The following is a 12,056-nucleotide window of genomic DNA, read 5'->3' on the forward strand; positions in this document are numbered from 1 at the left end:
GTGCCCAGGAAGAGAGAGCGTGGAGTGGGTGCGGCTGTAGCAGGGGCTGCCTAAGATGGGGGCCAACGGGACATGAGAGTGCCCTAGATGGGGTGGTACCCGCGATGGGGGGGTGATACCCGCGATGGGGGGGTGATACCCGCGATGGGGGGGTGATACCCGCGATGGGGGGGTGGTACCCGCGATGGGGAGGTGCCAGCGCTGCCCCTCCCATTGCCCTTCCCCGGGGTGGGGCGGGGCCTATTCGGCGCGGGCCAATCAGCGCCGTGTCCGCCCCGCGCGCGGGGTTAAAGCGGGGCGCGGGGCGGGGGCGGTGCGCGGGATGTGGGTGCGCGTGGTAGTGGCCGGTGCGGTCCTGTGCGCATGCGCGCGCGCCTGGCCCGGCGGGGCCGTGTGCGCGCGGGAGGCGGCGGGCGGGAGCGGCGCGCGCTACGTGGCGTTCCTGGGCCGCGGTACCGGCCCCGGCCCCGCGCTGGTCGAGGGCGCCTTGGCCGCCCCCGGCCGCCTTCGCGCCTGCTGGGCCCGCCGCGACCCGCGTCTCGTCCGCGCCTTCCGCGCCGCCTGCGCGCGCCGCCCGCCCGCCGTGCCCGGGGCCGCGCTGCGCCGGGCCCTGTCCGCGCTGTGGCGGCGCCGCGCCGTCTGCACCGACCCCGCAAAGGCGGGAGCGCAGCGCCAACGCCGCCGCCGGGGCTGGACGCTGCCGGGCACGTTGTGGTGTGGCGCCGGGGACTCGGCAGGGAACTGGAGCGAGCTGGGTACGGGGCGGCGGGGGGCGGCGCGGGCAGCTGGGCTCCCTCCGCGGGGCCGCGCTCACCGGCGCCTCCGCAGGGCTGTTCCGCGGCCCCGATCGGTGCTGCCGGGAGCACGACCAGTGCTGGGCGCAGATCACGGCGCTGCAGTTCAACTACGGCATCCGCAACTACCGCCTGCACACCGTGTCCCACTGCGACTGCGACGCCAGGTGCGCCCAGGGCCGGGGGAGGGGCACCGGGAGGGCTGGGGACACCAGCCCCGCTCACCGATCCCTGCCTGCAGGTTCCGGCATTGCCTGCTCGCCATCAACGACACCGTGTCCAACATCATCGGCGTCACCTTCTTCAACCTGCTGGAGGTGCCGTGCTTCGTGCTAGAAGAGAGCGAGGAGTGCATCCAGTGGCACTGGTGGGGCGGGTGAGTGCCTGGGGGGGCCCCGGTCCCCAGTGCACCCTGCCTAGCTGCCCTACCGGGCGTGGCTTGGCTGGGCTGGTGTGCAGGGCCTCACAGCATGTGGTGTCCCCAGGTGCAAGCGTTACGGTGTTGTACCCTTGGCCAGGATGGTGCAGCAGAGTCAGTACCACCCCAGCCTGCCTGCAGAGGAGAGAGGCAGCTCTGCTGCACAGCCCCCGGGTAAGGGAAGGAATTCCTCTAGAGCAGGGCGCAAGCGGCTCCGACAGGAACTGGAGCCAAAGCCTGGGCGCCGCCAGGCGCAGAGACCTGAGACAGCCCAGCAGGACCCAGGTATCCTTGCGTTGGCCAGGGACAAGGCTGAACCCACAGCCAGGCACCGAGCAGCGCAGCAAGGGCTGAAGCCTGGCCCCCCAACAGGACTGACCATGTTGGGACAGGATCCAGCTGGAGCAAGGAGTGCACTGGGAAGAGCAGAGCAAGGAGCTGAGGGCTTGGCCCACCCTTGGGATGGCAGTGTGAGACCCAGCCCAACCGCAGCAGCATGGAGTGGGCCCACCCCAGTGCCCACTGTGGAGGAACGCAGGCAGCAGGGTGAGCTGGTGCCGTGGGTAGAGCACGCACCACAGCTGGGGTGTCTCAAGGCCTCAGCCTGGTGGGGTCATATGCTGGGGGTGCCCTTCACCTCCCTGCTGTCCTCAGGCCCAGGCAGGGTGTGCAGGTGCTACAAGCACCTGGGTAAGTGCGAGCACCAGATCGCACCCCACGAGGTGAGGTACCAGCTGCACAACGTGAACAGCCAGACACTCCTCCACTGCAACTGCACCCGCAGGTGCGTGTCCAGGAGGAAAAGAGCACTGTGTGCAGACAGTTTGGGATCAGAGGAGGTGGGATGTCCACCCTGGCCAACACCTGCTGACCACAGCCCTCCTGTGCCTGCAGGCTGGAGCGGTGCCTGCGCAGGGTGAGGAACTGCAGTAACATGGAGGTGGCTGTCCTGGCTAACCACATTGCCACAGACTGCTTTGTTCTGGAGCAGCTTGTTGCCTGCAGCCCAGGCAGGGGTTCTCAGGACAGGTAAGTGCCAAGAATCAAGAGGCTGTGGCCTGTGTGGGGCATGAAGCCAGGAGTGTAAGCACTGGCCCCTGCTCTGCCATGCCATGAGCAGGCTGCAGGGCAGGCAGTGGCTGTCAGTGCTGCAGGGTTACACTGACATGCCCAGCTTTGCTTCTCCAGCAGCTGTACCACAGTGACCAGGGCTGTGCTTTTACCTGCAAAGCGGCTCAAAAAGACCCTGAGGCGTTGGGGCCCTCTTCATGTGAGCTCCAAGACCAAGCATCCAGACTGGAAGACACAGGCCCGGGGAGGCATCCTCTGTGAGCAGTGCCAGCACCTGGCCATGGAGCAGGGGCTGGGTGCTCAGCCCCACACAGTGCCCCGATGATGCCTGAGCAGTGCTGCCTTGGGAAGGAAGGGGAGGAAGATGTGCTGTGCAGTAGCTGCAGCCTACAGCTGCTTGGTTCCCGGTCCTTTAGACAAAGGATAGCAATGAGCACGGCTGCTGGCATGACTGCATGGAGCTGGGGACCACAGCCAGGGCAGGCAGAGGGACTGAGAAGACTCAAGGAGTTGTGGTTGCCATCCACAAGCATCAAAGTAAGGGGAAGAAAATAGGAGGGCTCAGGAAAGGGGAAACTTATTGTTTTCCTTTCCCTGTTGTGCTCTGGGGCCAGGGGGATGGCAGGGCCCCCCACCCCTATATTGGTGACCCTTCAACTGGGGGGCCTGAGCAGTGAGGTGTGATCCTGACCCCCTTGCCCAGGCACAGTAGGATGGCTGGGGTCAGTCTGTGCATGCAGCAGAAGATAAATAAAGAATGGTCAGAGCATGGTCTATGGTGCCAGGGCTGAGCCTTCTGCCCCCTGCTCACGCTGCAGCCCCCACCCCCAGGGCTGATCCTGCCCTCTGGCAGTGACCACAGTGCAGCTGGAGTGGGCAGGATCGTTTATTTTGTTGCTTGCACTATGTCCAGGCTGAGGCACAGTGGTAGAGCAGGGAAGGAGCAAGCTTTGATCTCTGGGGTACCCTGGGATGGTCCTCGCTCTGTGCCCATCACCATTCCTGCCAGAGCCCTGCCTTGGCCTCCTCTGCCACCTTGGGTGCAAGGCCAGCACTCCTGTCATGGGACTGAAGAATCCTGCATGTGGAAGTTCATGAGGGTCTCCCCAAACTGCACTAGACCAGCTTTGCCCACCCTCCCCTGGGTCACCTCCCAGCCCTGCCCTAGGGAGCAGCTTGGGCTGAGGGGAGCAGAGGGGAGTACCCCTACCTGCCAGGCACACAACAGGGGTAAGGAGTCACTGCAATAAATAAGGGAGGGGGTGTCTTAGCAGGAAAGTGGCAGAGGAAAGCACACAGCGAGCGCGCTATGGGGAGGAGGAAGGGGGCCACTGCATCAGCGGCCCATGGCACAGCTATGGCTGTCCAGTTCCTGGGGGCTGCAGCCCTCTTTTGGGGATGTGCCACAGCCTGGTGGGCTGGTGGGGCTCATCCTCCGGCAGGGATAATAGCCCTGATCCACGTTCTCTTGCCGCCGGCCCAGAGCCTTGTCAATCATCTCCAGGCGGAGTGCAGGCAGCAGGCCCAGGTTCCGGGGGTCAGCCCTGGCCAGCGGGCTGTCAGTGGAGACACGCTGGGGGCCACCCTGCTCCTGTACAGTCTGGTAGAAAGAGCTGCCCCCCAGGCTGTCAGCTGCTTGCCTCAGCTCCTTGCCTTTGGCTCCACAGCACCCCAGCTCTTCCTGGGGCACATGGATGGTGGGGATATCCCTGGGGAGGCCGCGGCGGCTCTGGGGCGAGGGGCTGCGGCTCGTTCCCCTGTCCCGGCTTGATGGCCGCAGGATGAGACCCTGGAACTTGGCCAGGCTTGGGCTTCGGCTCCGGTGCCGTTTCATCTTGCCCGGGCTGGGGCTACGGGATTTGGGGGCCAACAGGACAAGTGTACTGTCATCCTCTTCTGAGCTGCTGCCTGAGCTGTCCGTGGGGCTGCTGCCCTCCTCTGACCTAGGCAGGGAGATCTGCACCCCTGCATCAGCACTGCTGGCTGACTCTCACAGGGGGCTGTGGGGTACCACAGCAGCTGGTCTCCCCCAGCCAGGGATCCCCACATACATCCCTCCCCCTGCCTCCCCCAGCCCCTCACCCTCATCTCTTGGCTGTGCTCACCTGGAAGGGCTCAGTCACACCAGCGATGCTGCTGGAGGTGTTGCTGTAGTATCCAAGGATGTACTCGCCGTTCCCCTTGGGCAGTGCTTCCTCAGAGAACATCACCTGCAGCCCAGAAACACCTGGTGGACACCAGGGCTGGGCACAGGGGTGCCCCCTCCCACCTCTAGCCCCAGCCAAAAGCACAAATTCCTGCTGCCAGCACCACGGGCCTGCCGGAGGCTCAGCACAAAGCAATAAGGTGCCCTCCGCCCCCATCCAGGGGCACGAAGGGGCCATTGTTCCCCCACAGTGGGACAGACGTGCCAGCAGGGCTGGCCCCAGCTCACCTGTGCACAGAGCTGCTTCTCTAGGCAGCGCTCCCCATCATCACTCCTGGCCCAGACATAGGACACGTAGTCTTTAGGGTGCCGAAAGCCTACCTGTGTTACACAGGAGAACACAGGTGAGTGGGGGAACATCAGCCCCACTTGGCACCATCACCCGTGCCTGGCCTGCACTCCCTGCTTACACCAGGGAGACCCAGAGCTGTCTCACACCCCCCAGGTGTACCAGGGCCCTGTGGGGCCTGTGGAGCAGGAGGAAGAGGGAACTGCTGGACCTGAGCCTCCTGAAGCAGAGCCACGTCATGCTGCCAGGGGAAGAGAGGGCACAGCTCCACGCCGTGCGCCCATGTTCGCTGGTGAGGGGTAGCTCAGAAGGGACCCCCGCAGTGCTGTGCAGTGCTCCCCACTCCCTCCAGCCCCAGCAGCCCCCAAGCCCCTACCCGGTAGAGTCCTATCCAGTCCCAGGAGCTCCGGTGGAAGCCAACAGCCATCTTGTACCTGACAACTGCTTGCTCAGGCCTGCTCCACTCGTCAGCCACATAAATCTCAACCGGGGGCTTGTCCACCTTGGAAGCAAACTGTCAGAGACAGGTACATGGTGAGCAAGGGCATGGCAAAGAGCTGCCCCTGTTGCCCAGTGGCACCTCTCTGGGTCTGGGCCACTGTGCATACACCCACAGCAGCCCCCAGTCAGGGGCAAGGCAGCTGAGTTTGCCAAACAGAAATAAAGTATGCCACCCCTCACAGAAGCTGGGCATCCCACTCCTGCAGCTCCTGCCTGCATTCCCACCAGCCCTGGACAGTGCTCACCTGCACAGCAAAGATGGCAGCTACTGGCTTGTGGTCGCTGACGGTGTACTCCATGTGGCTGCAGTAGCAGAGCTGGCTCACCGACAGCACGCCCCGGCTGGGCCGGTGCCTGCCTGCCCCCAGCCCTTTGCTGGGGGATTTGATCTTCCACAGGATGCGGTCAGTCCAGGCAGGTTTTCGCTTCTTGGCACTGCAGGGCACAGAGAGGCATCTCTTGCCTGGCAGGGGCAGTGGGCTCTGACCCAAACTGCCTCCCCCTGGCACTACAGCATGCATGGGCAGAGGGTGGAGCTCATCTCGGCACTCAGCTCAGCGTGGCTGCAGGGATAGACCTGCACTGGCACCAGCACTGCAGTCGTGTCCCAGTCCAGCCCACGCCTGCCCCAGCACAGCTGCTCCCTCCACCCATCCGCACAAGCATCTGCCCTGGCTCTGAGCCTCACTGCTCCTGCATCCCTCTCCCCCAGCTCACGCCCAGCTCTGCTCTCCTACCTGCTGTCGTACTTGTTGGTGCCGACATCAAATTTAAAGGTGGGTGGGAAGTTCAGGGGTCCCTCCTGGAAGCCTCTGAGAACAGGCCAGGTGCTTTTGGCAATGTTCAGCTGCGGGAAAGAGAGAAGGTAAAGGAGCACACCAGCCCCCATGATCAGACGAAGATCTCTCTGGTCTCACACAGTCACATCCTTGCCCCATTCCTGCCAGCTCCCACAGCTCTCAGGGTTTGTCCATCTATGCCAGCAGCCAGTTTGTAGACCCAGTGCCTCGGGTCTTCCTCACACTAACAAGGGAAGCATGTGCCCAGCTCAGTCTGACCAGGGACTCTGCTGCCTCTTCCCCACAGAGACAGGAGAGCCAGAGCTCCTCATGCCCTATGGGCTGCAAGGGGACATGTCCTGTCCCACAGCTGCACAGACAGTTTTGGGGAGAGTCAAACACTGCTCAGGGCCCAATGGAGTCTGGCAACGTGCCCATCCCTCACCTGGTCCTTCTCCCAGAGTTGGCTCAGGACGTTGCTGTCGATGGCATACTTCACAAAGCAGATGTCCAGGCTCTCAATGCGGAAATTGAGGTCCCCAAACCAGAACACAAGGCTGTGGGAGAGAGGGTAACGGGCTGAAAGGGCTGAGGCTACTGGAGCTGGGGACAGCAGGGGAAAAATGTCCCCAGACTGTGTGCAGCCTCAGCCTGGCACAGGTCAGCACTCAGCCGGCAGCCTGGCCAGCTGCCAAGAATCTGCAAGGTAGGACTAGGCATCATTAACCAAACCAGACAGACTGCCCTGAGCTAAAATCGAGGGTGGAAATTTCCACAGTGAGGCACCAGAGTCAGACTACACAGGCTGTGCAGAGCTGGGCCCTCCACCTCACCGGTCCCAAACCACAACTGGACTAGTACAGCAGGAACTGCACCAGGCCTGAATGTACCCTTACAGGAGACCAAAGACCCCTCTAAACACCTACCCCACCATGCTGAGTTCCCACTGAGCCATGGGACAATTCTGCAGTTCTGCAGACAAGACCTGATCTCCAGGCTGTGCTGGGATGCAGAGGTCAGACCCCAGACCCTACATGGGGGAGGGTCAAGGACTGGGGCTGGCACTAGAGCCCAGACTGGGGAGCAAAGTGGTGGGGTACGCACTCGTGGTCCAGGATGCCATTAGCCACACGCCCCTCAAACTGCTGCATGTGCAGTATGGTGGCAAAGTCCTCCTTCCGCTGCTCCGCCTTCTCCAGGTGCGCTGGCAGGTGGCAGTTCAGGAAGCAGACCATGTGGCCGAAGATGGAGAGACGAACACTCACCCCACCCTTGTTGCCCTGCACCGAGAGGATCCCATGACTCCTTGGGAAGCCAGCCCCTTGCCACCTTCCCCCAGGGCCACACTCACCCAGTAGCCCCCTAGCCCCGTCCTGGTACAATCTGTCTGGATGTCCTGCAGAAAGGGCAGGTGGTAGTACTTGGCAAACACCAGCAGGATCACACCTTGCATCCGCACCGTGCTGACCTGGAATGGGAGCAGGAGCTGGAGCAGGATGGTAGAGAGCCCACAGGGGCCATGAGGCAGCACCTCCATCCTTCGTGTGCCCCCCCATCCTGCAGGTGACTAACAGCATGTTCAGTTCAGAGATCTGTGTGCACCCTCCTGAATGCCGACAGCCAAGCCTGAGCCTCAGAGATGCTGGGCTTACATATGTTCTGGGGTGAGTGCCTCTGGGAGCCGAACCTGCCTCCGGGCCCACAAGCTGCTGTCAGCAGCACAGGCCAGTTCCCACATTCACCTCTGCACCCTGGTTCAACGCAGCAGGCCACAAGAAGTGGCCCCAAAGCTCCAGAGGGGAAGCATAAGCATAGGAAAAGGAGCAGGGTGGCACAAGCCAGACAGCTCACTGGCAAGGTGCAGCACTGGCCCCCACATACTGTTTGGAGGCTACAGGCTGTCTCTCCAGCCAGCTCTCCCACCGCACCTCCCTCTGCCCTGCAGTCCAACTCTCCCTCCCTGTGGCACACCTGCCTGGCAGACAGAGGGAACACCAGCTGCCAGCTTCTTCAGGACTCCTTACCAGGATGAAATGGAAGGGACTCAGCACATCCATGAAGAGTTCGCTCCACTGATCCGTGAAGAGGGCATCCTTCAGGCGCTTGTTTATCTTGGAGTTCACCTCCTGCAGCCTGGGAGGAAGGGGATAGGTCCCTCAGCCACACCAGGAAAGGGTCTGTGTCCCAAGTAGTGAGAGCTCCTTGGGAAAGTTGCCAAAGCACAGTACTGGGGAGCAGTACAAGGTGGGAAGGGCAGTTCAAGGGAAGATCCTAGGTTTAGAGCACAAACCAGCCACGTCCTTGCTCCAGTGATGCTGGACCATGTGCTGGCAGGAGGCACAAGTGGCCCTGAACCCAGGAGGCCTTGGCCCCTTCTAAAGCAGAAGCAGTTCAGCTGCACAGAGCTGGGCAGCAGCCTAAAGCCCATCTCAAGGTGCAAGAGGGGCTTAAAGGGCCTTTCAGTTGAATCAGTCTCTACACAGAAGTCTCACCAGTGCAGGGTGTCCAGATGCATTCGAGCCACCCACCTTGGAGCAGCAGCAACCAGAAAGTTAGTAGTGCTCCTCCCAGCTCAGCAATTAGTGAAAAGAAGGAACAATGTCCACAGAGAACAGCAGAATCAGGAAGTGTCTTGCCCAAAAATATCAGGTGCTTGGTGCACAAAGACACAGGTCAGAGGAAGGAGACAGCCAGAGATGCCGGGAGGTGAGAACTGCGGGATACCCTGTCCTGGACCTAACACGGTCCCAGCACATCCCATGCTGTCACCTACACCCCCCACCCCATCCATCCAGCTCAGGTCCATCTCCACAGCCCCCACAGTCCCATCCCACTGGTCTGCAAGGCCGAGGAGACTGGGAGATTTGCTCAAACACAGTGTTATAGCTCTGGCAGCCTCAGCCTTCCACCACTATCCCCAAGGCTAGGAGCTCTAGGGCAGTCCCTGGCAGCCTCCTGGAGGCAGATCCAGCTCTCCTATATCACACCTGCAGGCAGAGGCTACTTCCTGCTCCCTGTGCAAAGACACAGTGCAGCCCCAGCCTTAGCAGGAATCCACACACCACCACAGACCTCAAGGGACCAGTCTGTGCTCGAATGCCGGCAAGCTCATCTCACCACCACACTGTGGCACTGACTTGCCAGCAGCTCCGTGTACCAGGGGCATGGAGCCAACCCAGCTGTGGGAGAACAGCAGATCTATGCCCTTGAGGCCTGCATACCATGCACAAAAGCAGAGAGGAGGAAAACTCCCAGAGAACTTGGGGGAGGTGAGTTAAATGCCTCGACAGACCTGACCCCAGGACTGCCATGGCTCACTTGGCCTGGCACAGCCAGCCTCAGGCTTGTTGAGGATTCAAGTCTAATCAGTACCCAAGGGTTTTGGCTCCTCTCAGCACTCACATTCTACCAGGAGCTGATTGTCCATCACCTTTTCGGATATATTGCCATTTGTGATATACATGCCTCCCTCCTCCCTGGGACTCAGGGAGGCTGAGGCTGCAGCTCTCCCATTCCTCATGCTCCAGGGCTGTGGGGATCCCCTGAAAAGGGATACGGCAGGGCAGGGGAGGGGGCCTTGCACCTCACCGTCTTACCCAATGGCGATCATGTCCACGTCATTCGTCTCGCCCGTGTTGAGGTGCAGCAGGGATGTCACATCATTCGGGGGCATGGCTGTGCCTACGTTCCAGGTGACCACTGTGATGCTTGGGAGGACAAAGGAAGAACAGGCTAACGCTGGGGCTCAGAGGGATTCCTGTCCCCCTGTTCAGCCCCCAGCTCCACCAAGGAAGCTTTTTGCTGGCAACAGAAGTAAAGACTGAAGCTTAATCAGAGCACATACACCTTAACTCCCGTTTGAGGGAGACAGGTCCTTGCTTCCAAATTCCCCCAGGATCTGCACCTGATAATTCTAAAAACCAGCACAAAGAGCCCTCATTTTCATCACCACCAGCTGACACAGGCACGCTGGCACAGCAGGCAGCCTTCAAGAAAACTGCTTCCCCTCCCTTCCCCAGGAATCACGGCTCCGGGCAAAAAAGACCCGGATCTGAGTCCTCAGCCCCTGCCAGCCCTAAAGGCCAGGGCAGCGCATGTGACGGCGGTTCTGCAGCCCCGACGTGGTGTCCTTCAGCAGCGCAAAGCCACATCCCTCACAACACATCAATGCCATAGCGCAACGGGCATCAGCAAAGGGCCCGCGGGCTCATTTGGCAGCAGCCAGGAGTCGTCTCAGTCTCAGGGACATGTTTCAACAGGGAGGGAGGGCAGTGCCCAGGAAAGCCCCAGTGCTCGGAGACAGCGGGGGCAGGTAGCCCGTGGCTCTGTTATGATATCCCGCACGGACAACGGCACCAGGCATTCTCCTCACAGGAGCCTGCCTGACTGCAGTCCCGCACCCCAAATCCTCCAGCTGAACCCTCCACAGTGGGAGGAGAGGTGCAGCTCCAAAGCACAGCGGAGACCTCGGCACTGCGCCCCCTGTCCCCGGGATGCCCCCGCGGCCCCACTCACCGGAACGCGCCGTCCTCCGAGGCCCGTCCCGGGCAGTCCGGCAGCGGATCGCAGGCGTCGCCAGAGCCAGGGTGGCCGAGGGGCCGGCCGAGGAGGGGCAGCTCGCCCGGCTCCGCTCGGGGGGCCAAGCCCGCCCACCCGCCGGCGAGGAACTCGCTGGACACGGCCTTGGGCAGCGCGGGGGCGCGGGGCACGGCGGGGCCCGCCCAGGCCGCGATGTGGTCGCTGGACTCCGCCTTAGGCAGCATCTCCCGCCGCTCCGGCGCGGGAAGGGCGGCCCGGCCGAGCGCTGTTGGAGACAGAGGGCCACCCGGCCCGGGGGGCAGCAGGGCCGGCAGCGGGAGCCCCTCGGGCGGGGTCCGGCCCGGGGGCCGCTCCTCGGGCCCGGCGCGCCGCGGGCAGCCGTGCCCGAAGGGGTCGCAGGCGGCGTCCGGCCGGGAGCTCCTACGGCCGACCGGGACGCCGCCGCTGAGGAAAGGCGCCGCCGAAGCCCCTGCCTCGGGCAAGGGCCGGGCTGCGCTCCCGGGGCCGCGCGGGAGGCCGGGCCGGGGCTCCGCGACGGCGGCTGAGCCCCGGTCGGCGCTGCCGCGCCGGGCCGGGTCCATCGGCGGGCGGAGACCGGAGCGGCCCCGACCCGGCCCCGCGCACCTTGCGGCCCCGCCACGTGACGTCACCACACCATGACGTCAACGCCCGCCACCTGCGCGGCGCCTTAAAGGCGCAGGAGCATCCCCGCCTCGCGCGCACCTGCCGCACCGCCCTGCCCACGTGACGGCCCGAGACGCGCCCCTCCTCTGCCCCCGCCAGCCTGTCCTTACACCTGCACACCCGTCCCTGCTCACCTGTCCTTACATCTGCACACCTGTCCTTGCATCTGCACACCTGTCTTTGTGTGTGCACAACTGTCTTTGCACATGGATGACTAACCTCGCTCATGTACTGCAGTCCTGCACGTACACACGTACACACATCTTTTGCGCATGCACAACAGCCATTGCAAGTACACACCTGTCCTCGCACACCTGCCCTTGCCTATGCACCTCTGCCCCTGCCTATGCAGCTCTGCCTCTGCCTGCCTGTCTGCCTTAGTGCATTATTGTGTGTGCAGCTGTGCTCACCACTGTGGCTGTTGTGTCAGCATGTGCCGGGTGTGTCTGTGGTTTGCTGTGGAGTGTTTGCGATGTTGGGTGCATGCACCCCCTTGGGCAGCCGTGAGTGTGTGCAGCTGCTTGTGTGTGGCTGTGTGTGCAGCTATGTTTGTGGCTCTGTGTGTAGCTCTGTGTGTGTGCAGCTGTGTATGTGGCTCTGTGTGTGTGGCTGTGTGTATGGCTGTGTGCAGCTCTGTGTGGCTCTGTGTGAGCACAGCTCTACGTGCAGCTACATGTGTGGCTGTGTGTGTATGGCCTTGCATGGCTGTGTGTGTGAAGCTGTGTGTGCAGCTGTCTGGCTGTGTCTGTGTGTGCCTCTGTGAGTGGGCACTGCT

General features: G+C 62.6%; 2 protein-coding genes across 7 annotated transcripts; one reads left to right on the forward strand and one right to left on the reverse strand.

Moving 5' to 3' along the window:
• Window positions 1-240: 240 nt before the first annotated feature.
• Window positions 241-3,141, forward strand: PLA2G3 (phospholipase A2 group III). 6 transcript variants are annotated; one of them, XM_051774151.1, is made up of 7 exons: window positions 250-755; window positions 829-961; window positions 1,036-1,170; window positions 1,280-1,497; window positions 1,585-1,996; window positions 2,107-2,241; window positions 2,401-3,018. In XM_051774151.1, exons 1-7 carry the CDS (start codon window positions 323-325, stop codon window positions 2,606-2,608), a joined length of 1,674 nt encoding a protein of 557 aa, XP_051630111.1. In that variant the 5' UTR covers window positions 250-322; the 3' UTR covers window positions 2,609-3,018. The 6 variants fall into 6 exon arrangements, with proteins under 6 accessions (XP_051630113.1, XP_051630110.1, XP_051630114.1 ...); XM_051774152.1 differs by having other exon boundaries at window positions 256-755; window positions 1,280-1,758; window positions 1,867-1,996; window positions 2,401-3,130; XM_051774153.1 differs by having other exon boundaries at window positions 241-755; window positions 1,280-1,996; window positions 2,387-2,552.
• A 10-nt stretch (window positions 3,142-3,151) lies between these two features.
• Window positions 3,152-11,335, reverse strand: INPP5J (inositol polyphosphate-5-phosphatase J). The gene is made up of 12 exons (XM_051774145.1): window positions 10,574-11,335; window positions 9,655-9,765; window positions 8,083-8,191; window positions 7,410-7,526; window positions 7,163-7,338; window positions 6,504-6,615; window positions 6,017-6,126; window positions 5,525-5,714; window positions 5,155-5,292; window positions 4,718-4,810; window positions 4,389-4,493; window positions 3,152-4,240 (listed from the first exon to the last, which is right to left on the reverse strand). The coding sequence occupies exons 1-12, from the start codon at window positions 11,176-11,178 to the stop codon at window positions 3,620-3,622; spliced, it is 2,487 nt and encodes an 828-aa protein (XP_051630105.1). The 5' UTR covers window positions 11,179-11,335; the 3' UTR covers window positions 3,152-3,619.
• Window positions 11,336-12,056: the final 721 nt, after the last annotated feature.

Source organism: Manacus candei, unplaced genomic scaffold, assembly GCF_025592945.1.
Source record: "Manacus candei isolate 608988 ecotype Guabito, Panama unplaced genomic scaffold, ASM2559294v1 h1tg000189l, whole genome shotgun sequence".
In the NCBI taxonomy this organism is placed as follows: Eukaryota; Metazoa; Chordata; class Aves; order Passeriformes; family Pipridae; genus Manacus; species Manacus candei.

What these genes read in the sequence shown, in the direction of transcription:
- PLA2G3 (XM_051774149.1), top strand. Translation starts at nt 323, where the DNA reads ATGTGGGTGCGCGTGGTAGTGGCCGGTGCGGTCCTGTGCGCATGCGCG. An exon ending in CACTGCGACTGCGACGCCAG is followed by an intron (nt 962 to 1,035) that starts GTGCGCCCAGGG and finishes CCCTGCCTGCAG; the next exon opens with GTTCCGGCATTGCCTGCTCG. An exon ending in GGCAGGGGTTCTCAGGACAG is followed by an intron (nt 2,242 to 2,400) that starts GTAAGTGCCAAG and finishes TTGCTTCTCCAG; the next exon opens with CAGCTGTACCACAGTGACCA.
- INPP5J (XM_051774145.1), bottom strand. Translation starts at nt 11,178, where the DNA reads ATGGACCCGGCCCGGCGCGGCAGCGCCGACCGGGGCTCAGCCGCCGTC. An exon ending in ACTGGATAGGACTCTACCGG is followed by an intron (nt 4,811 to 5,154) that starts GTAGGGGCTTGG and finishes TGTGTAACACAG; the next exon opens with GTAGGCTTTCGGCACCCTAA. An exon ending in AGAAGCAGCTCTGTGCACAG is followed by an intron (nt 4,494 to 4,717) that starts GTGAGCTGGGGC and finishes TCTGGGCTGCAG; the next exon opens with GTGATGTTCTCTGAGGAAGC.